Source organism: Petromyzon marinus, unplaced genomic scaffold, assembly GCF_048934315.1.
Source record: "Petromyzon marinus isolate PM22_M1 ecotype Great Lakes invasive population unplaced genomic scaffold, UKy_Petmar_22M1.pri1.0 PM_G_Scaffold_44, whole genome shotgun sequence".
Classification (NCBI taxonomy): Eukaryota; Metazoa; Chordata; class Hyperoartia; order Petromyzontiformes; family Petromyzontidae; genus Petromyzon; species Petromyzon marinus.
In genome coordinates, this window is record NW_027422996.1 from 641,089 (window position 1) to 663,041 (window position 21,953).

General features: G+C 53.0%; 1 protein-coding gene across 1 annotated transcript in view; it reads right to left on the minus strand.

Moving 5' to 3' along the window:
* LOC116937332 (adhesion G protein-coupled receptor L3-like) overlaps positions 1-21,953 on the minus strand; it is a 40,782-nt gene continuing 18,829 nt past the window's right edge. Inside the window, exons 4-16 of the mRNA XM_076061872.1 lie at positions 17,830-17,933; positions 17,113-17,275; positions 12,147-12,250; positions 9,363-9,542; positions 8,062-8,271; positions 7,467-7,687; positions 7,063-7,129; positions 5,747-5,823; positions 3,702-3,870; positions 2,839-2,955; positions 1,217-1,337; positions 296-495; positions 1-168 (exon numbers count right to left, since the gene is read on the minus strand). Of these exons, the coding sequence (XP_075917987.1) occupies positions 1-168; positions 296-495; positions 1,217-1,337; positions 2,839-2,955; positions 3,702-3,870; positions 5,747-5,823; positions 7,063-7,129; positions 7,467-7,687; positions 8,062-8,271; positions 9,363-9,542; positions 12,147-12,250; positions 17,113-17,275; positions 17,830-17,933 (1,901 nt within the window). The remainder of the gene's footprint in view (positions 169-295; positions 496-1,216; positions 1,338-2,838; positions 2,956-3,701; positions 3,871-5,746; positions 5,824-7,062; positions 7,130-7,466; positions 7,688-8,061; positions 8,272-9,362; positions 9,543-12,146; positions 12,251-17,112; positions 17,276-17,829; positions 17,934-21,953) is intronic.

Sequence of the window (21,953 nt, forward strand, 5' to 3'; positions counted from 1 at the left end):
TTACGCGTCCCCTGCCGCCGCCCTCCGCCTAGCGTAGAGCTCGGCCGCCTGGCGCGGTGCGAGCAGGGGAAAGTAGGAGGAGGAGGAGGGAGGACGTCCTCCCTGGCGACGATCGCCGAGGGCGGAGGCGGGGGCGGAGGGGAAGCCCGCGCCAGCGAGCGCGTCCGTCTGTCACGGCGGCGGCGGCGGCGGAGCGCCCGAGCCGGGGCAGAGGGATCCGGATCGGGCTGCCAACACGGCCGCCGCCACGGCCGCCGATGTCGACGTCGACCCTCGTCGGCTCGCTTGCTTTCACCCCCTCGGCTTTGGCATACCTTCCTCCTCCGACGCCTCCTCCTCGTCGTCCTCCTCCTTCTCGGCTTGGCGTCGCCGCCTGAGCGGCCGCGAAGTCGCGGCCGCTCAGGCGGAAGTGGCCGCCGCCGCCGCCGCGGGCGACGCCGTTGTGCGGCGCGATCGCCAGGGCGCCGGCGTCTCTCGGGCCCGTCGCCAGACGATCTGGGGGGGAGATAAAAAAATAAAAGTAACGGGGTATTTGGCTGCCGCTATAAACGTCCACGTGATAGGCGATAAGCAGCTTAGTTGAACCATCGTTTGTGATGGACAGGCTTCTTCTGCGAAAGAGCTGAAACGGCTCAGTGGGCCTTACCTGGTAAAATAAAATAAATTACGTTCTTGGTTCTTTCAGTAAAATCACGTTGAAGGGAAACAACAAAATAATAAAATATATATAAAACAATAAAATTCTCATGACGTTTCGACTGTAACACAAACAGTCATCATCAGTCACCTGATGATGACTGTTTGTATTTTATTATTTTGTTGTTTCCCTTCAACGTGACTTTACCGAAAGAACCAAGAATATGAATCACTGCAGTCACGAAAGCTTTAAATCAAAATTTAAAATAATTTAGTTTAGTTTCTAACATTAACCCTAAACCTAACTCCAGTCGGATACTAACTCTAACCCCAACACGAACCGTTACTTTAACCATAACCAACTACAACTCGAACCCTAACCCTAAACGCCAACCATAACACCACAACCCTAAACTCTAGCCCTGACTTGAACTCTGACCCTGGCTCTGACCCTTTTGTTAGACTTAGCAATACACCCGGACATCCGCAACAACCAACAAAATCGCTGCCACGTCACTGTATAATACGCTCGCATATGCTGTTGGGAATGTAATCCACATTTATAATGTGTGTGCCTCACTCTCCGTTGTACACGCGTTATCCACAATTACGGAGTTAATATCAAAGGAAAGCTCTTGATCTTTCTCCACAATTACGGAGTTAATATCAAAGGAAAGCTCTTGATCTTTCTCCGTCGCTCCCTTGACCGCACGTGGGAATTCACGACGACAGCGCGCTTAATTTTATCTTTTTGTTTATAGGAAATACAGGTTTAAACAAGAATCACAATTTCACAGTAATATCAACAACGGCGGGAGGGGGAAAGTGTGCGAGCGCAATCTTGAGTAGGCGCACGGGATCGGTGTGGGATGCGTCAAGCCGGAACCACTCAGTCCACGGTATATCATCATAGTAATGCTCACAATAATAACAACAACAACAATCACACCTCCGTTGATAACAAGTTTCGACAAAAAACAGTGGGCAGAATATCATCGCAAAGCCGCCGTGATTGATTTTTCAAGGGGGTCGGATCGCCGCACGTGTAACGCGTTGCGCCACGCACCCTCCCTCCACTCGGAACGACACGCAATTTAACAAAACCTCTCTCTTGTAGTGAACAAACGCCGCCAATTTATCGCTGCCTCGGCAGCACCGCCGGTGATCTCGTCGCCGTTGGCGAGCGATCCACGCAAGACGCCGAATAAAAACGGGCAGCGGACGTGCCGCGGGTAGCTGCGCGCAACCGGCGCTGTCGGGCAGTTGCTAACAGTGAATCGGCTTCACAACAACAACGACGGTGGGTTGCCACAAGTTGTGAACTATTTATCATGTTAGCGAGCACCTATGAAGGCCGGCATGGGGGTGGGGTGGCCCGCATCACGCCCGGTGCCTTCGTCTCCCCAGTGGCGATGTTTAGACGACACCGCGACAAATACTCGCCTGAGGCCGAGTCGAGCTAAAAGGAGGCCCAGATGTCACTCGCTACTGATGTTGGCCGAGACCAGGAATCAAACTCAGGTCACTGGGTTCGTAGGCCGGTGTGCATAGAGGGATCGAGGAATTGAGGGTTAGGGAGATCGATACACGAACCGACATCCAACTGACACACAGACGGACACGTTGTGTTAGTTTGTTGTCCTTCCCCCGCACCTCCGATTAGTACGGTTGGATACATACGGTGCGAAAAAACTTCAACGCACTGTACATACAACACATGAACCAAAACAAACAGGGCCAAAACAACAACAACCACTATTCGCAGTTAGAGGCAGTCGCCCTCCAACAACAACGAAGGGGGGAGGAGCGACGCTCACAACAACGAGCGGAGCGCCGGGCGGCTAAAGCACAGCAAATGGCACAGTAGGGGGGTACAGCTGGTGGTGCATCAGCCACTCATCTCAGTCAGTCGACCTGTGGCACCTGGGTCTACCCCGTGACCTCCTGCCGGCGGGCGTTTGACACTTCACGTGGCCTCAAGGTGCACAAAGCCTGGCACAAAGCGCCGTGGTGACGTCACCACCACCTAGTGGCGAACGGCGGTTGTTGTTGTTGTTGCTGCAGTGTGCGTAGTGTGTGTATGGTGTGTAGTGCGTGTAGCGTGCGTGCGTACCTGCGCGTTGGGAGAGCAGCGGTTGTTGTTGTTGTTGCAGTGTGCGTAGTGTGTGTATGGTGTGTAGTGCATGCAGCGTGCGTGCGTACCTGCACGTTGGAAGAGCAGCGTTTGCTGCTGGAGAGCCACGAGTCGTAAGAGAAGTGGTCGCCCCAGGTTCGGCAGCACTCGGCGTGCCCCAAGCACTTTCTGTACTCCTTGCACACCTTGCACGGGTAAGAGGCGAGGGGTTGGGGGTCAGAGTTCAAGCCAGGCCTAGAGTTAGGGTTATACGGTGTTGAAGCTTGCGTTTTAGAGTCAGGGGTTACGGTCAGGGTTCGATCCAGACCTTGCCAACGCTTCTGCTGCTGCTGCTGTATATTTGGAGTCTGCATCTCTCTCTCATCATCATCACGGTGGCTATGAGATGTTAACTACCTCGCCTGGTCCGCAGGAGGTCGTGGGTTCGATCCAGACCCTGACGATGCCTGCTGCTGCTGTATATTTGGAGTTTTTTGTGTCTCTCTCATCATCATCACGGTGGCTATGAGATGTTAACTACCTCGCCTGGTATACAGGAGGTCGTGAGTTCTATCCAGACCTTGACGACGCTTGCTGCTGTATATTTGGAGTTTTTTGTGTCTCTCTCATCATTATCACAATGGCTATGAGATGTTAACTACCTCGCCTGGTCTACAGGAGGTCGTGAGTTCGATCTCGACCTTGACGACGCCTGCTGCTGCTGCTGCATATTTGGAGTTTGCGTTGTCATGCTCTGACCCCGTGCCATGACTGGACATCTGCGAGAAAGAGCTTTGTGGCTCTTTGGATTCCGCCTCCAGTTTAAAATTGTTTAAGATTTTGAAAAAGAGCCACAGAGCTCAGTGGGCCTCACGAGTTGTCAAGATTTCTGGGCGCACTTCCACGTCGAAGCAAAAAAAAAACGGCGTGACGGGAAGAGGGGGTTGGGCACCTTCATCTGCAGAGCGCAGTGGAAGATGAAGATGAACATGCCCTGGAAGGAGTTGAAGATGATGAAGAGGTAGGCCATGACCAGAGTGGCCTTGTCGATGAAGAGGAACCCGAACACCCAGGTGAGGCCGAGGAGGCACAGCAGCGCCACGCCCCCCAGCGCGCAGGACCTGTGGGCAAGGAAGAACAAAAACGAACGATAACAACGGCCGGCAAAAAAGCGAGCGCCGTGGTAAATATTTGCCATCGCGTAGCGTTGTCGTCATCGTCGTTATTATCGTCGTCGTCGTGAACTTACCGACCCACGCGACACGTTACGTGCGTATCGACGTACAGTAAAACCTTGGGATTGCGAGCACAATTCGTTCCGGAAACGTGTTTGTAATCCAAAGCACTCGTACGTCAGTTGTGATCACGTGACGCTCGGCAGTACGAAGCGTCTACACGTGCTGCCGCTCGTATTGCTAAGACCCTCGCTCGTTCATCAAGTGAATATTTATATTTAAACAATGTGTTGCTCGTCTTGCAAAACACTCGCAGACCAAGTTACTCGCAATCCAAGGTTTCGCTCTGAACGTTGAACTTCGTTCGCGCCGTACATAGCCAACAGTGCTCATCGGAGGTGCGGGGGAAGGACTAACTAACTAACTAAAAACACAAAAATGCAGTTCTGAAGAAGTGAGATTAGAATCAAAATTTAAAAGTCCATGAGTAAGACAAGCCAATTGGTAAGGTTTGTCACATGAGCAAAACGTAGACATTTATAGCGGCCAAACGCTCTAAGCACACGCTTCTTAATGTGAAGGGAAAAGACACGGAGGACCCCGAGAAAAAAATTCACGCAACCACGGGGAGAACATTCAAGCTCCAAATATACAGCAGCAGCAGCAGCAGGCAATGTCAGGGTCGGGTTCGAACCCATGACCTCCTGTATACCAGCCGAGGGAGTTAACATCTCCTAGCCACCGTGCTGATGATGATGATGAGACAGAGGGAGAACATTCAAGCTCCAAATATACAGCAGCAGCAACAGGCAATGTCAGGGTCGGGTTCGAACCCATGACCTCCTGTATACCAGCCGAGGGAGTTAACATCTCCTAGCCACCACGATGGATGGACAGACAGATTGACGTTTTGGGAGGTGGATCAGACTGACAGTTAAATGGACGGATCGCCGGATGAACGAGCAGACAAACGGACAGATGCATGGCTGGAGAGACGAACGCATACGGAGCGATTAAACCATCTGCCCCACAGACACGGGAGTCACACCGCCAGTGGGAATGCCAGCGCTGTCAGTCGGTGTCACCGAACGCGAGCATTTTTGAGAGGGCATCATCTATGGGCACCGAGGGCCCACTCCGACATCGCCACTGCGTGGAGTTCTGTTGCTGTGCAGGAAAGCTCATTTGCTACATGGGACGGGTTGGATGATGAGTCAGACGGATTGGATGGACAAAGGGATGGATGGTGGGAGCAACGGTCTCGATAAAGTTATTTTATTTTAGTTTTTCTTTCGGTTTCGTTTTGACGACACACACGTAGGTCATGGGAACGGAATCGGAAGAAAAACCGGATGACGTTACACCTACGTACATCACCGGAACGGGAAAGGTTTAAACTAATGCAAGCAGGCGCGTGATTTATAAATCCCTTGCAAAGGGCGATCGTTACACGGTGGGTCAAAGCGAACCGATGGTCCCCCGAGAGCTGGACGGAGCTCGTTAAAAGCGAAACCCGAATTTTAAACGACAATTACATTTTTGCGCAGGGGTCATTGGCAACCGCGGCTGAGAACCACCAACATTCGCTCGCGACACCGGAACACTCCAGGTGCAATCACGGGTGGCTGGGGCCCAGTTGGTCAAACGAAAAGGCAAGGGAGGGCCCTAATGTGAAGAGTGGGCTGGCGCGGGAACAGCCAGCTTCACCCACCGTGTGTCCCGGCTGAACCTCACAGAAAATGCGGTCGCTTTAAGTGATGAACCCCCCCCTCGCCCCTCTCCCCCCTAACCCCCCCCCCCCACACCCGGCCACCTCACTCACTTAATGCTCTCGGGCTTGAGTGGCGCCGAATGCTGCACCATCTTGTACAGAGTCATCAGCAGGAACACGAAGTTCACCTGTGACACCACACACGCACCGCGCATACGAGTCAACAAGTCCATAAGACGTTGTTTTTTGTTGGGTTAGATTACGTGTCGTTAAGCCCGTCACCACCCCCACCCGACCACGGACAATCAGTAAGCTTTGTCGCGTAAACAGAACCTGACAATTCGTCGCTAGTTCAGCGCACCGGTGTGTTCGAGAGTAAACCCACAGCAACATTTACAATTCGAGCAGGGTGACGTTTCGCCAGTAATTACAACAACAACAGCCACCATCGTCAGGCGATAGCCAGAATTGCGGAGGATTCCTCCTGCTGTTTTGGTCTTAAACGGAGGCGTAGAGGTGATGTCGTCACTGAGCATATCAGGTGCGAATATCAGAGGGGGGTGAATTTAATGATGTAAATATCAGTGGATGCCTCTACCTACAATAATCATGTCTGCCGGTAACGCTCGTGACGTCACTCCACGTTGACCAGCCCCCCCTCATTAATAATCATGAACAGTCACGTAGAAGGGTAACAATAAAATAATAAAAATACAAAACAATAAAATTCTCACGACGTTTCGACCGCAACACAAGCAATCATCGTCAAGTGCGGAAACCACGGCAGGAAAATTTGCTGTGGTTTTCACGTTCTGCAGATGTAGAGTGCAAGTGGATTGAATCCACCCGTGTGGCGTTGAGTTTTGTTGTTGTTGCAGCATTATCCCCTCGTCGTATACAAGGTGGGTTTTTCTCCGGGTTCTCTGGTTCCCTACCCGCACGGAGCGACGTTGCATCCTCGAAACACCCCCACAGGCACGAAAGCTGCTGGCACGTCTGCAACTCGTCCCCCAACGATACGCTCACGTCACAATTTTAGAACCGGCAGGGAGGCATCAACATGGGGACAAATGGGACGGGAAACAGACACGCGCACGAAGCAGAGCGCGCGCGCACGTGCGCCGGACTGTTGCAGGCGGGCTAGCGCCTCCGACTAGCACGGTTGGCTACGTACGGTGGGAAAGAAGTTCAACGCACGTACGTACGTACTGGCGTTAGCGTGGCAATCGGAGGTGCCCGCCTGCAATTTGGGCACGAGACGGGATTTTGGCACGAGACGATTTCGGGAATTCACGCTCAAGACGAACGTGGGAATCGCATCAGATTCATCGCGGGACCCGTCACGCTATGCGCATGTCGAGCAGCAGACACGGCGACCCGCCCGCCCATCTCCCACCCCCGGCACGACGCGCACGCACGGAACTCACGAGGATGATGGTGGCCACGGGCGCAAGGAAACTCCAGATGAAATGATTGTCGGTCCGGAGCCAACAGCTGCAGGCGGAACAGAGGACAAACGATCGCCTGGTTAGCCTGACAGGCCGGGATAGCGCGTCCATGCATCCGGTTTCATTTGCCGGCATCTGGTAACATTTGCCACCGTTCAGTTGCACTTGAGCACCCATCTGGTAACATTGGGGGACATTTGTGTCATTTGTTGTATGCGAGGACACCTGGTGAGACCGGGCGCCAGCCGGCAAGGCCGGGCACCGGTTAGTAAGCCCGGGCGCCAGGTGGCAACACCAGGCGTGAACCGGCGACACCGCGCTCCGGTTAGTAAGCCTGGTGCGCCGGCCGGCCCGGCGGCGAAGAGGGACGACAGGGGGCTCACGCTCGCTCGGTGCCGTAGCCCGTGCGGTCGACGGCGAGGCAGACCCCGACGACGGCGAGCGGCAGGCCGTAGCCCAGGAGGTAGAAGTACTTGCGGCGAGAGCGGCGCCCCTCGAACACCTCCACCAGCATGAGGTAGAGCTGCACGCCCTCCAGGAACATCCACGCAAACGCCGCCAGGAAGAGCAGGTGCAGCAGCGCCGCCAGCACGGGGCACGCCACCTGCGGAGCCGGCGCGGTGGCGGGGGGCAGCCGGGCGGGCGGGCGGCGGTGGCGTTACACTGAATCTGAATCTTTATTTGGACGTGGAGGGAGGAATCCGATGAGCCAAGAAGCTCTTTTCTGACAGACGTCCACCGGTTAGGGGGGGTCACAGGTGTCAGCGAGTTTACTTAAAGCAACACAATGCGGTAGGAGTGCAAAGTAGAGGAAAGGTAAACAAATCATGAACAAAAATGAACTATTTTTTTATTTTCCCAGGCAAAGCCCCCCCCCCCCCCCCCCGAGCTGTTAAACAATTTGTTTCAGGAGCGAGTGCAAAATAGAGAAAGTGGTAAGCAAGTGACTAAACGTGAGCGGGGGGCGGGCGGGCGCACCGTGTACTGAGTCTTGTCGATGCCCACAAGGAACAGCAGCTGGGCGAGTAGCAGGTTGAGGCATAAGTTTTTGTGAACGGTGTTGCGGTCACTCTGGAGGCCGCGGAAGAAGCAGAAGGTGAACGTGGCCACGGCGAGGCACACGAGGGACACCAGCACGCCCACCCACGTGATCACCAGCAGCAGCAGCTCGTGGGCGCGGTGCCCGTACTGGCACGCACGGGCAATACGCGGGCACGGGACACACGGAGGGGTGTGAGGGTGCCGTGGGCAGCCGTACGCACGCATCGGGAACTTCTTTGGCCAAGTACCGTAGCCGGCCGTGCTCGTGGGGGGTGCGGGGGAAGGAAACTAAACGGAAAAAAGTGCTTAAAGAAATTAGTTGTCAATTGAGATTTCAAATATAGCCCTTAACAGACTGCAGGGGCAAGTGCTGTTAGCGACTAGCAGCTATGAAGGCCGGAACGGCACACGAGGGGGTGGGTGGCCAGCACCACGCCCGGCCGCCTTTGTCTCCCAAGTGGCGATGTTTACACACCGCAATAGTTACTGATTTGAGGCCGAGTCGATTGAGATAATTAGTTAGTGGTCGTGAGTGGGAATTGAACTCGGGTCGCTGGGTTCGTAGCGCAGCGCCCTAACCGCCAGGCCACCGCTCCCCCACAACATAAACATTACCACTATCAAGTCAACTACCACCACCTCCTCATCCAAACTTGACCACCACCAACATCACCATCATCACCTCCAATCACCACCGTCATCACCCTCACCACCACCATCACCACCATCACCTCCAATCACCACCCTCACCACACTCATCACCACTTCTTTACCACCAACATCACCACCATCACCTCCAATCACCACCCTCAACACCCTCATCACCACCTCTTTACCACCAACATCACCACCACCATCACCTCCAATCACCACCCTCACCACCCTCATCACCACCTCTTTACTACCACTTTACCACCACCATCACCATCATCACCATCATCACCTCCAATCACCACCCTCATCACCACCTCTTTACCACCACCATCACCCTCATCACCTCCAATCACCACCCTCACCACCCTCATCACCACCTCTTTACCACCACCATCATCACCATCACCTCCAATCACCACCCTCATCACCACCTCTTTACCACCAACAACACCACCATCACCTCCAATCACCACCCTCACCACCCTCACCACTACATCTAAACTTTACCACCACCATCACCACCGCCACCACCAGCGGGCCGAGGGGCACCACCATCACCCCCCCCCTCCCGAATCTCTGGGCACCTCGACGTGGCCCCTCGCCACGAGCACCGCCAAGTTGTTGAGGTGGCCGCAGGAGCAGGCGGCGTGCGCGCTGCTGCTGTTGCTGGGCAGCGGCTCGCAGCCGTGGCTCGACCAGTTGCCCCTCGTGGTGTGGGACGAGTAGCTCCAGAAGGAGCAGCTGGGGCTCAAGTGGTCCAACGTCTGGGGGGGGGGGGGGTGGTGTACGGGGAGGAGGAGGACGGCACCCAACTCGTCATTCAACAACGACCCCCAAGCTCACAACCCCCCTCCCCCAGTGCCCCCCCACCGCCCCCCACCCACCCCGTCATCACAGAGCAGGGGAACGTCTTCATCACAGAGCAGGGGAACGTCGTCATCACAGAGCAGGGGAACGTCGTCATCATCACAGAGCAGGGGAACGTCGTCATCATCACAGAGCAGGGGAACGTCGTCATCACAGAGCAGGGGAATGTCGTCATCATCACAGAGCAGGGGAACGTCGTCATCATCACAGAGCAGGGGAACGTCATCATCACAGAGCAGGGGAACGTCGTCATCATCACAGAGCAGGGGAACTTCGTCATCACAGAGCAGGGGAACGTCGTCATCACAGAGCAGGGGAACGTCGTCATCATCACAGAGCAGGGGAACGTCGTCATCATCACAGAGCAGGGGAACGTCATCATCACAGAGCAGGGGAACGTCGTCATCATTACAGAGCAGGGGAACTTCGTCATCACAGAGCAGGGGAACGTCGTCATCACAGAGCAGGGGAACGTCGTCATCACAGAGCAGGGGAACGTCGTCATCACGGAGCAGGGGAACGTCGTCATCACAGAGCAGGGGAACGTCGTCATCATCACAGAGCAGGGGAACGTCGTCATCACAGAGCAGGGGAACGTCGTCATCACAGAGCAGGGGAACGTCATCCTCACAGAGCAGGGGAACGTCATCATCACAGAGCAGGGGAACATCGTCATCATCACAGAGCAGGGGAACGTCGTCATCACAGAGCAGGGGAACGTCGTCATCACAGAGCAGGGGAACGTCGTCATCACAGAGCAGGGGAACATCGTCATCACAGAGCAGGGGAACGTCGTCATCACAGAGCAGGGGAACGTCATCATCACAGAGCAGGGGAACGTCGTCGTCATCACAGAGCAGGGGAACGTCGTCATCACAGAGCAGGGGAACGTCATCATCACAGAGCAGGGGAACGTCGTCATCACAGAGCAGGGGAATGTCGTCGTCATCACAGAGCAGGGGAACGTCATCATCATCACAGAGCAGGGGAACGTCGTCATCATCACAGAGCAGGGGAACTTCGTCATCATCACAGAGCAGGGGAACGTCATCATCACAGAGCAGGGGAACGTCGTCATCACAGAGCAGGGGAACGTCGTCGTCATCACAGAGCAGGGGAACGTCGTCATCACAGAGCAGGGGAACGTCATCATCACAGAGCAGGGGAACGTCGTCATCACAGAGCAGGGGAACGTCATCATCACAGAGCAGGGGAACGTCGTCATCACAGAGCAGGGGAACGTCGTCATCACAGAGCAGGGGAACGTCGTCATCACAGAGCAGGGGAACGTCATCATCACAGAGCAGGGGAACGTCGTCATCACAGAGCAGGGGAACGTCGTCATCACAGAGCAGGGGAACGTCATCATCACAGAGCAGGGGAACGTCGTCATCACCGAGCAGGGGAACGTCGTCATCACAGAGTAGGGGAACGTCGTCATCACAGAGCAGGGGAACGTCGTCATCACAGAGCAGGGGAACGTCGTCATCACAGAGCAGGGGAACGTCGTCGTCATCACAGAGCAGCTGAGAGTGAAGAGATTGGGGGGGGAGGGGGGCATAAAGGAGGGGGAGCGGGTAAGGGGGGAAGGTGGCATTATATAAAGACACCGCGCGATTTCCAGACTCGCACACAACAACAACACAACAACAACAGCTGCTGCTGCTGCCGACGAGCAATCGGGCTTTGTTTGCCAGCTGCCCGGTTTCCGTTTGACCGGTCCCGGTTGTCAACCATCGCTCCCTCCGGAGTCTCTGACCGCACGTAACGAGTCTCTATGATGCGCGTGCAAGGTGCACTGCACGACACGGCACGGAGCGTGCTTGACGGAACATGGAGCGGATCCCTGTGTTGTGCAGTGCATTGCTCAACAACACGGCACGGAGCGTGATTGACGGAACATGGAGCGGAGCCCTGTGGTGTGCAGTGCATTGCTGCACAACACGGCACGGAGCGTGATTGACGGAACATGGAGCGTGATTGACGGAACACCGTGACGTGCACCCGGGTGCACGTCACGGTGTTCTCAGCCTTGTCTAGACCACCAGCTCAGAGTGAAGCTGAACGCGGTGGCTGTATCAGGTTTACTATCCCCTATAGTTTAGCCGGCTCAGACAGTTTTTCTTCTCTTAAGATTCACTTTCTCATCATTCACGGAAGGCGTCCGATTTCGATTTGGAGTGGACGAACGGGCTCGCTGACGGACGCCATCCCCGTGACGGAACGACGCCCGGCGGATGAGCGACAGCCGGGCGTGACGGAACGGCGGCAGCCGAAGGCGACGGACGAGGCGGGGGGTGAAGACCGCCGAACAGACGGAGCGGAGGAGACGAGATGGTGGGTGGGGGGGGGCGTTGCGGGCATTGCGACGGCCGTGACGACGATGATGACGACTCGATTGGTGTCTCACATGGGGGGAAGGGAGAGGCAGGGAGGGAGGGAGGTGAGGCAGGGAGGAGAGGCAGGCCAGTGAAGGAGGCAGCAGGGAGTTGACGGCTCACCCATTGCGCGATTCTGTTCACCCAGGCGGAAGTGCAGTTGCTCAAATCGGGCCCTCGGGCAGACCAGGCTCCAGCGACGGCATCGCAGGTGTAGAGCGCCGTGCCTGAAGCGTGCACGCGCACAGAGACAAAGTTCCCCCGTGCGGCCCTTGACAGACGCCACTGGGCCGAGTGCCATTAGCGAACGCCTCTGAGAGACGGCACGGCACACGATAGGGCGGGCGGCCGGTCGCCTTTGCATCTCCGGTGCTGCTGTTTACAAAGCGCGCCGCGTTACCGCCAACAACGTCTGCAGCAGTTCACCGGGTAAGGCCCACTGAGCTGTACAGCCCCTTTGTTTCAGGAGTCACCTGGCAAACGAATGACGGCTCTGGCGAAAGTGGATCACCGCGCGGGAATTTGTAGCGGCGGCCAAACGCCCCAAACGATGCGTGGCGATTCTCAAATGTGGAGGGGAAAACCGGAGGACCCGGGGAAAAATCCACGGGACCACGGGGAGAGAAACATGCAAACTTCAATCCGCAATGCGTCAGCATTGGGATCGAACCCACGACCACCGGGCGAGGTGGTTAACGTCTAGACCACGGGGGAGCCCAGGGTAGGTTCGTATGTTCGGAACCAATGTTGGCCACGAGCGGGAATCAAACTCAGTTCAATGGGTTCATAGCCCACCAACACATACGAATATACGATCACACATACACACACTCTCACACGTAATCAACATACAATCACACATACACACACTCTCACACATAATCAATATGCAATCACACATACACACACTCTCACACATAATCAATATGCAATCACACATACACACTCTCACACATAATCAATATCCAATCACGCACATTTAAATATACAAGAAGGCACACACATTTACACGCACAATACACAATCGTACACATTTGCACATATAGGTAATTCATCGATTTAGTCTGAGTTCACCTAAGGGATGCCCAAGACTCTGGTCAGATATCAATCGCCACCGATGCTGCGGCTGGAAAATCCAATTCAGATCGCCGGGTTCGAAGCGCAGTGCGCCAACAGTGGAGTCGCCGCTCCCCACCTCACGTGATTGATCCACGCGCACACACAGCGTGTGCACAAACACCCACACACGCACGCGTTCACACACAGACACACACACAGATCCCTCTGTAGCCTACATAGACCATTGTCTCCCCAGTACACACACACACAGATCCCTCTGTAGCCTACATAGACCATTGTCTCCCTAGTACACACACACACACAGATCCCTCTGTAGCCTACATAGACCATTGTCTCCCTAGTACACACACACACACAGATCCCTCTGTAGCCTACATAGACCATTGTCTCCCAAGTACACACCCACACACAGATCCCTCTGTAACCTACATAGACCATTGTCTCCCCAGTACACACACACACACAGATCCCTCTGTAGCTTACATACACCATTGTCTCCCTAGTATACACACACACACAGATCCCTCTGTAGCCTACATAGACCATTGTCTCCCCAGTACACACACACAGATCCCTCTGTAGCCTACATAGACCATTGTCTCCCTAGTACACACACACACACAGATCCCTCTGTAGCCTACATAGACCATTGTCTCCCTAGTACACACACACACAGATCCCTCTGTAGCCTACATAGACCATTGTCTCCCCATTACACACACACACAGATCCCTCTATAGCCTACATAGGCCATTGTCTCCCTAGTACACACACACACACACAGATCCCTCTGTAGCCTACATAGACCATTGTCTCCCCAGTACACACACACACAAAGATCCCTCTGTAGCCTACATAGACCATTGTCTCCCTAGTACACACACCCACACACAGATCCCTCTGTAACCTACATAGACCATTGTCTCCCTAGTACACACACACACACACACAGATCCCTCTGTAGCCTACATAGACCATTGTCTCCCTAGTACACACACACAGATCCCTCTGTAGCCTACATAGACCACTGTCTCCCTAAGTACACACACACAGATCCCTCTGTAGCCTACATAGACCATTGTCTCCCTAGTACACACACACACAGATCCCTCTGTAGCCTACATAGACCATTGTCTCCCTAGTACACACACACAGATCCCTCTGTAGCCTACATAGACCATTGTCTCTCCAGTACACACACACACAGATCCCTCTGTAGCCTACATAGACCATTGTCTCCCTAGTACACACACACACAGATCCCCCTGTAGCCTACATAGACCATTGTCTCCCTAGTACACACACACAGATCCCTCTGTAGCCTACATAGACCATTGTCTCCCCAGTACACACACACACACAGATCCCTCTGTAGCCTACATAGACCATTGTCTCCCTAGTACACACACACACACAAATAATCCTCTGGAGCCTATACACTACACTACTATACACTACACTACTATACACTACACTACACACTACTATATACTACACTATACACTACACTATACACTACTATACACGACACTATACACGACACTATACACTACACTATACACTACACACTAGTGCTGTACTAGTGACGAATTGGCAAGTGACGTGACAACCCTTACTAGTTGGTTGCGTCGGGTGGTGGCGCGTTTAAGGACACACACTGATACATTTACACGATCTAACCCCCCAAAAAAACTCCACTATTGGTGAGAATGTGTGTGATTGGATGTGGTTTTCCCACGTGATATCCTCAAGGCAACATTGCTGAGCGGTGCTTGAGCCCCACATCCCATCTAGCCACGTCTCACCACCTCCCACACTCCACAAAGACAAAAGGACCCCCGCGTGTAACCTTAACAGACCGTTGCACCAAGTGGCTGTTAGCGAGAAGCAACGAATGAAGGCCGTCAAGGCACACGAGAGGGGTGGGTGGCAAGCACCACGCCCGGCCGCCTTTGTCTCCCCAGTGGAGATGTTTTTTTACTAATCGCTGCAGGTACTAATTTGAGGCCGAGTCGACCAAGCGGAGGCCCGGGACGAGTTCAGATGATGGTCACTGGCTGTTGGTGGCCGTGAGCGGGAATCAAATTCGGGTCGCCGGGTTCGTAGCGCAGCGTAGCGCTGACCGCTGCACCGCCGCTCCCCACCCCGCACGGAGGGAGGCACAGACACAGACTGAGACAGCGAGACAAAGGGAGATGGGTAGGGGGGGGTGGATACAGAGAGAAAGAGAGACTGAGATAAGCAGGAGATAGACAACCGGAGAGAGATAGACAGAGAAGCACAAAGAGATAAAGATACAGAGATAGGGTGACAGAGAAAAACAGATAGGTAGAGAGAGATAGAGAGAGAGGCACAAAGAGATAAAGATACAGAGATAGGGTGACAGAGAAAATAGATAGGTAGAGAGAGATAGACAGAGAGAGTTCTACAGAAATAAAAGCATGAGACGCAAAAACGGAGAGCGAGGGGACGGGGGGCAGAGAGAGCGACACACACAGACACACACACAGACACACACACAGACACACACACAGACAGAGACACACACACAGACAGACACAGACACACACAGACACACACATACAGACACACAAACAGACACACACACACAGACACACAAACAGACACACACACAGACACACAGACACACACACAGTTACACACACAGACACACACACAGACACACACTCAGACACACACAGACACACACACAGACAGACACAGACACACACAGACACACACACAGACACACACACAGACACACACACAGACACACACACACAGACACACACACACAGACACACAAACAGACACACACACAGACACACAAACAGACACACACACAGACACACACACAGACACACACACAGTCACACACACAGACACACACACAGACACACACACAGACACACACTCAGACACACACAGACACACACACAGACACACACACAGACGCACACAGAGTCACACACACAGACACACACAGACACACACACAAACACACACAGATACACACGCAGACGCACACACAGTGACACACACACACACACAGATACACACACAGACACACACACAGATACACACACAGACACACACACACAGATAAATAGAAAGAAAGATGGAGATAGGAAGATGTGAAACAGACACGCAGATAGAGACACTGATACAGAGGAAGATTTGGGAGACAGAGACACGGAGATAGAGGGAGACGTGAGAGACAGAGACGCAGATAGAGACTCGGAGACAGGGGGAGACAGAGGGAGATGTGAGAGACAGAGACGCAGATAGAGACTCGGAGACAGGGGGAGACAGAGGGAGACGTGAGAGACAGAGACACAGATAGAGACTCGGAGACAGGGGGAGACAGAGGGAGACGTGAGAGACAGAGACACAGCTAGAGACTCGGAGACAGGGGGAGACAGAGGGAGACGTGAGAGACAGAGACGCAGCTAGAGACTCGGAGACAGGGGGAGACAGAGAGAGACGTGAGAGACAGAGACGCAGATAGAGACTCGGAGACACGGGGAGACAGAGGCAGACGTGAGAGACAGAGACGCTGCTAGAGACTCGGAGACACGGGGAGACAGAGGGAGACGTGAGAGACAGAGACGCAGCTAGAGACCAGGAGACAGGGGGAGACAGAGGGAGACGTGAGAGACAGAGACACAGCTAGAGACTCGGAGACAGAGGGAGACAGAGGGAGACGTGAGAGACAGAGACGCAGATAGAGACCAGGAGACAGGGGGAGACAGAGGGAGACGTGAGAGACAGAGACACAGATAGAGACTCGGAGACAGAGGGAGACAGAGGGAGACGTGAGAGACAGAGACGCAGATAGAGACTCGGAGACAGGGGGAGACAGAGGGAGACGTGAGAGACAGAAACGCAGCTAGAGACCCAGAGACAGAGGGAGACAGAGGGAGACGTGAGAGACAGAGACGCAGATAGAGACTCGGAGACAGAGGGAGACAGAGGGAGACGGGCGGAGGCGGAGGGCGGGCGGACTCACCGACGGCACCCGCAGGACAGGGCCTCTCCGCCGTCTTGCCCGGCGGCAGCTGGGGCCACTGGACGGCGTGGGCGAGCGTGGGGGGACAGAATGCGGGCTCGCGGGTGCCGCCCTCGCCGCCGTCAGCGGGCGCCGCGTCTCCCGGTTTCATGTCGGTCGTGTCCTGCGGTGGCGTTAAAGAGTGGAGCGCAGCGTTGCAAGTGTTGAACCTCTTTCGCCAACCGTGCAGAGCCAACCGTGCTAATCGGAGGTGCGGTGCGCCAACCGCCACCGCTCACCACCACTACCATCAGCAACAACAACGCCACCACCACAGTCGCCACTACCACTGCCAACAAATATAAAGATCCCCCACCCCCCCGTATAACCTTTAACAGACTGTAGGGGCAAGTGCTGTTCGCGAGCAGCTATGAAGGCCGGCACGGCACGCAAGGGGATGGGTGGCCAGCACCATGCCCGACCGCCTGCGGTGATGTTTTTACGCACCGTACCAGCTAATTATTTGAGGCTGAGTCGACCTAGGAGAGGAGTCCCAGGACCGGTTCAGATAATCGTCACCGGTGTTGGCCGTGAGCGGGAATCGAACTCGGGGTCGCCGGGTTCATAGCGCGGCGTAGCGCTAACCGCCGTACCACCGCTCCCCACCACTATCACCACCACCACCACCACTACTGCCAACACTCTTGCTGCTACCACCACCGTCACCACCACCGTCACCTGCGGCAGTTGCACAGGGATGGGCGGAACCGTCGCCACGCGGCTCCGCGGAGGACTTGCGGTGCCGCCTCCGCTGGAAGGCCCCGACGTCGAAATCTCGTGCACTGCATTGTGGGAAACGCAAAGAACAAAACGACCGCATTGATGACACGGGCGCGACCGGCTAACATTTACACAGTCGACGGCGGCAAGAGCAGCGACGGCCGGCCGCTCCATTCGACACCGCCTATTGGCACGATCGGCTACGTACGGCGCGGAAAAAGTTCAACGTGCAAACATTCACAACCCAAGCGCAGCGGCGCAGGGCTACCAAACGTCCTGCACTGGCCGAACGTTCCCCGGTTTCAGGAAGGCCATCCCCGGTGTCCCAAAGAGCTCAAAGCTTGAGCCGCTTCAAAGTTTTCTGGCCTCATGCTCGACCCGTGGGGGGGGGGGGGGGGGGGGGGCAGCTGGCGAGCGCAACGTCAGAGACAAAAGCCAAGGAGGAGGCCTCCTCACGCACCTCCGATTAGCGCAGTCGGCCACGCGGGGCGCGAGAGAAAGTTCCAACGTACCGCCCCGATCGCTACCGTCGAACAAAGTCGGTCACCGTGTGAAAAACAAGAATAGGCTTGACCCCTTTCTGGCACTAAAACAGGAGGTGTTAAGATGCTCAAACACTAAAACAGACGAAACCTCACACAAGCAATCACGTCCGAAATAACCGCGCACATATCTGTGGTGAACTTGCAAACGGAAACATCACGCTCTGGTAGTATGTGATGCACTGTCTTTGAAACGTATTGGCCTGCACCAGAGACAGCCGTCTTAATGGCCCAGTCCCATCAGTGTCTCACCAGAGAATGCCGAAAGGTGACCAGGACAAGGACAACGGTACTATCGGAGCCTTGATATCTCGGGGGTGAGCAGCTACACCATCGGGAAATATTGTTTTGCCAGTATCAAAAGTATTGAAAGATAAGAATAGGTTTTAGCCCTTTCTGCCAATAACACAGGAGGTTTGATTCAAAGCTTCCGTGACTGCAGGGATTCATATTCTTGGTTCTTTTGGTAAAGTCACCACCATGTAGAAGAGAAACAATAAAATAATAAAAATATAAAACAATAAAATTCTCACGACGTTTTGACTGCAACACAAAGCAATCATCATCAGGTGTGAAAACCACAGCAAGAAAAAACCACAGCAAGAACATTTTCTTGCTCTGGTTTTCACACCTGATGACGATTGCTTGGTGTTGCAGTCGAAACGTCGTGAGAATTTTATTGTTTTTTTTATATTTTTATAATGGCGAAAATATGGGTGGATTTTTACCCTCAACTTTAGCAACACGGATAGCTACGGGCTCCGTTCAGACGGACGAGTTCATCCAAGGTCGGAACAGAGGAGGGGGAGAGAGACAGCTGCGAGGCGCTATTATACTCCATGTTGTAAACCATACCATTAACCGTGGTGTGAGAGGTATTAAGAGTCAATGCTGGTGAAAGAGCTGCGGTCTGAAGGTCATCGTAAAATACAATTATTTAAGAATGGAAATGGTTTAAAACATCTTTCCAATGGTTACTAAGCCAGAATTCATCTTCTCGGTTGAAATTGTCTCTGTGCTTGTATATGTGAATGGCCTCATGAACGAATCTCTCATGGTAGCCGGTTGGTTTGCAAAGAACCTCCGTCTTGGAGAGGTCAATGTCATGTGAGCCCACTGAATTATAACAGTTATCTGCCACGGCAGAGGAGTTCGTCCTACCGTGTTTCAAGTCTGCTTTATGTTCACGGATGCGGTCCGAGATATGTCGTTTGGTTTCTTCAATGTAGCTACTACCACAGAGGCACTTTAGTTTGTAAACGCCCGGGTACTGTATGTATGGAACAGCATCTTTTACAGATGGAACTAGATCACGGATTTTGTGTATTGTGTTGAATCGGACCTGGACAGAGTGGCTCATTGAACCATCATGTCTCCTTTTAATTAAGACATCCAAAAAGGGTAGTTTGCCATCTTTTTCGACCTCCATGGTAAATCTGATGGCTGGGTGTATGGAATTGATGTGGTCGCGGAATTGGTCTAGAGCAGGCTGGCCATGTGGCCAGATGACAAAGGTGTCATCCACGTACCTCTCCCATAAGGTCGGGCATAGAGTGGCAGTCTGGATGGCGTCAGTTTCAAAATTTTACATGAATACGTTGGCTACAACCGGAGATTGGGGGGAGCCCATTGGGGTGCCCTCAGTTTGTTTGTAGAAAGTTCCATTCCAGGTGAAGTATGTGTTGGTTAAGCAATGTCTCACCAGGGGGGGTACATCAGTGTGCAGTCCTTGATGAACCAGGTCTTCAATGATAGCGATGGTGTCAGGTACCGGGACTTTGGTGAACAAGGACACCACATCAAAACTGACAAGCAGGTCGTCTGGGGACAGGGAAATGCCTTTGATTGTCGATACCAGGTGAGTAGAATTTAGTCCCGCAGAGGTGGTTTTTCCAGTGAAAGGTCGCAGTATATCAGCAAGAAAACGTGCCAGTTTATAGGTGGGGGAGTTGATAGTAGAGACGATGGGACGAAGGGGTGTATCTTCTTTGTGTATCTTTGGAAGGCCATATAATCTTGGTGGTCTGGCAGCAGAGGGTTTCAACGAGAACTGTTTGGTCTCATCAATTAATGCTGTTGAATCAGAGATGATTTTGTTCGTTTTGGTAACCAGGCTGTTGGTGGGATCTCTTTTTATTTTTGTATAGCTGCCATCGTTGAGTAGTTCTTGAATTTTGTTGTTATATTCTGTTTTGTCCATGATGACAGTGGCATTGCCCTTGTCGGCTGAGAGGACGACAATATCATCCCTCTTTTTTAATTGAGATAATTCAAAACGTTCGTCTTTGCTGATGTTGCTGGGTGGCAACTTAGCGTTTTTGAGGGTTGCAGCGATTTCAGATCTTGCTACGTCTGCAGCGATGGGACTCAAGCCCTTGAGTGCAACGTCGACATGGGCAAAGATATCATTAACCGGTAAGTGTCTCGGTGTGACAGCAAAGTTTAGACCTTTAGCTAAAACGGATTTCAGACCATCAGAAATGGAACTGTTACTGCGATTAATTACGACTTTGTTGACGTCTATCTTTTCGGTGTGTGGGTCCGATTATTTGCTGGAGAGGTGCTTGAATTTGGAAATCAAATTGTCCCTACATTTGGTCGACATAGTGGCAGCCGAAGAGATAGTCATATTGTCTACATGTTCCCAATCCGATGTAGACATTGTTGCTGTCAATGTTAAGTGTGATTTGTAGAGTGTCTTGTCTAACTGATCGAGTTCGGTGCGTGTAAGTCTGATTTTTTCCGAGATAAGAGCGAAGCTAGTTCTAGTTAGAATTCGTTTTGCATTGAGAGAAGTTGCAACAGAAGAGGTTAGTGTAAATGCGGTTGGTATTACCTTAGAGTCGCGGCATCTCTTCAGAAAGGTGAGAGACTCGATTAGTTGAGCCTTCTTATCCCGGAGTCTGTTGAATGATCTTAAGGATGTGTGAAATCCCTCCTCGTAGAGGCGGTTAAATTTCGATTTAAAGCTTTCGTGACTGCAAGGATTCATCTTCTTTGGTTCTTTCGGTAAAGTCACGTAGAATGAGAATAAAATAATAAATTGATAAAATAAAATAACACAATAATATTCTCACGACGTTTCGGCCACAACACAAGCGGCCTTCATAAGGTGAAGGGACGAGACTGTCTGGTAGGACAGCGCTGGAGTGAAAAAAAGCCACGTTCAAATCACGACCTTTAAGCTGTGTCAGAAGAAACAAAGCGCCTTGACAAAGGAATTAGCATATAATTTAGCATTGAAATGGCTGAGTGATTAGCTTGTGACTGGTCACAGAAATGGCTATGTTAAAGTTAAAGCATACACATCCGCAGAGGCACCCCTTGACAAAGGAATTAGCATAGAATTTAGCATTGAAATAGCTAAGTTAAAGCATACACATCCGCAGAGGCACCCCTTGACAAAGGAATTAGCATAGAATTTAGCATTGAAATAGCTGAGTGATTAGCTTGTAACTGGTCACACAAATATCTATGTTTAAAGTCAGAGCATACACATTCACCGAAGCACCTAGTACAAATCAAACGGGAGAATTTAGC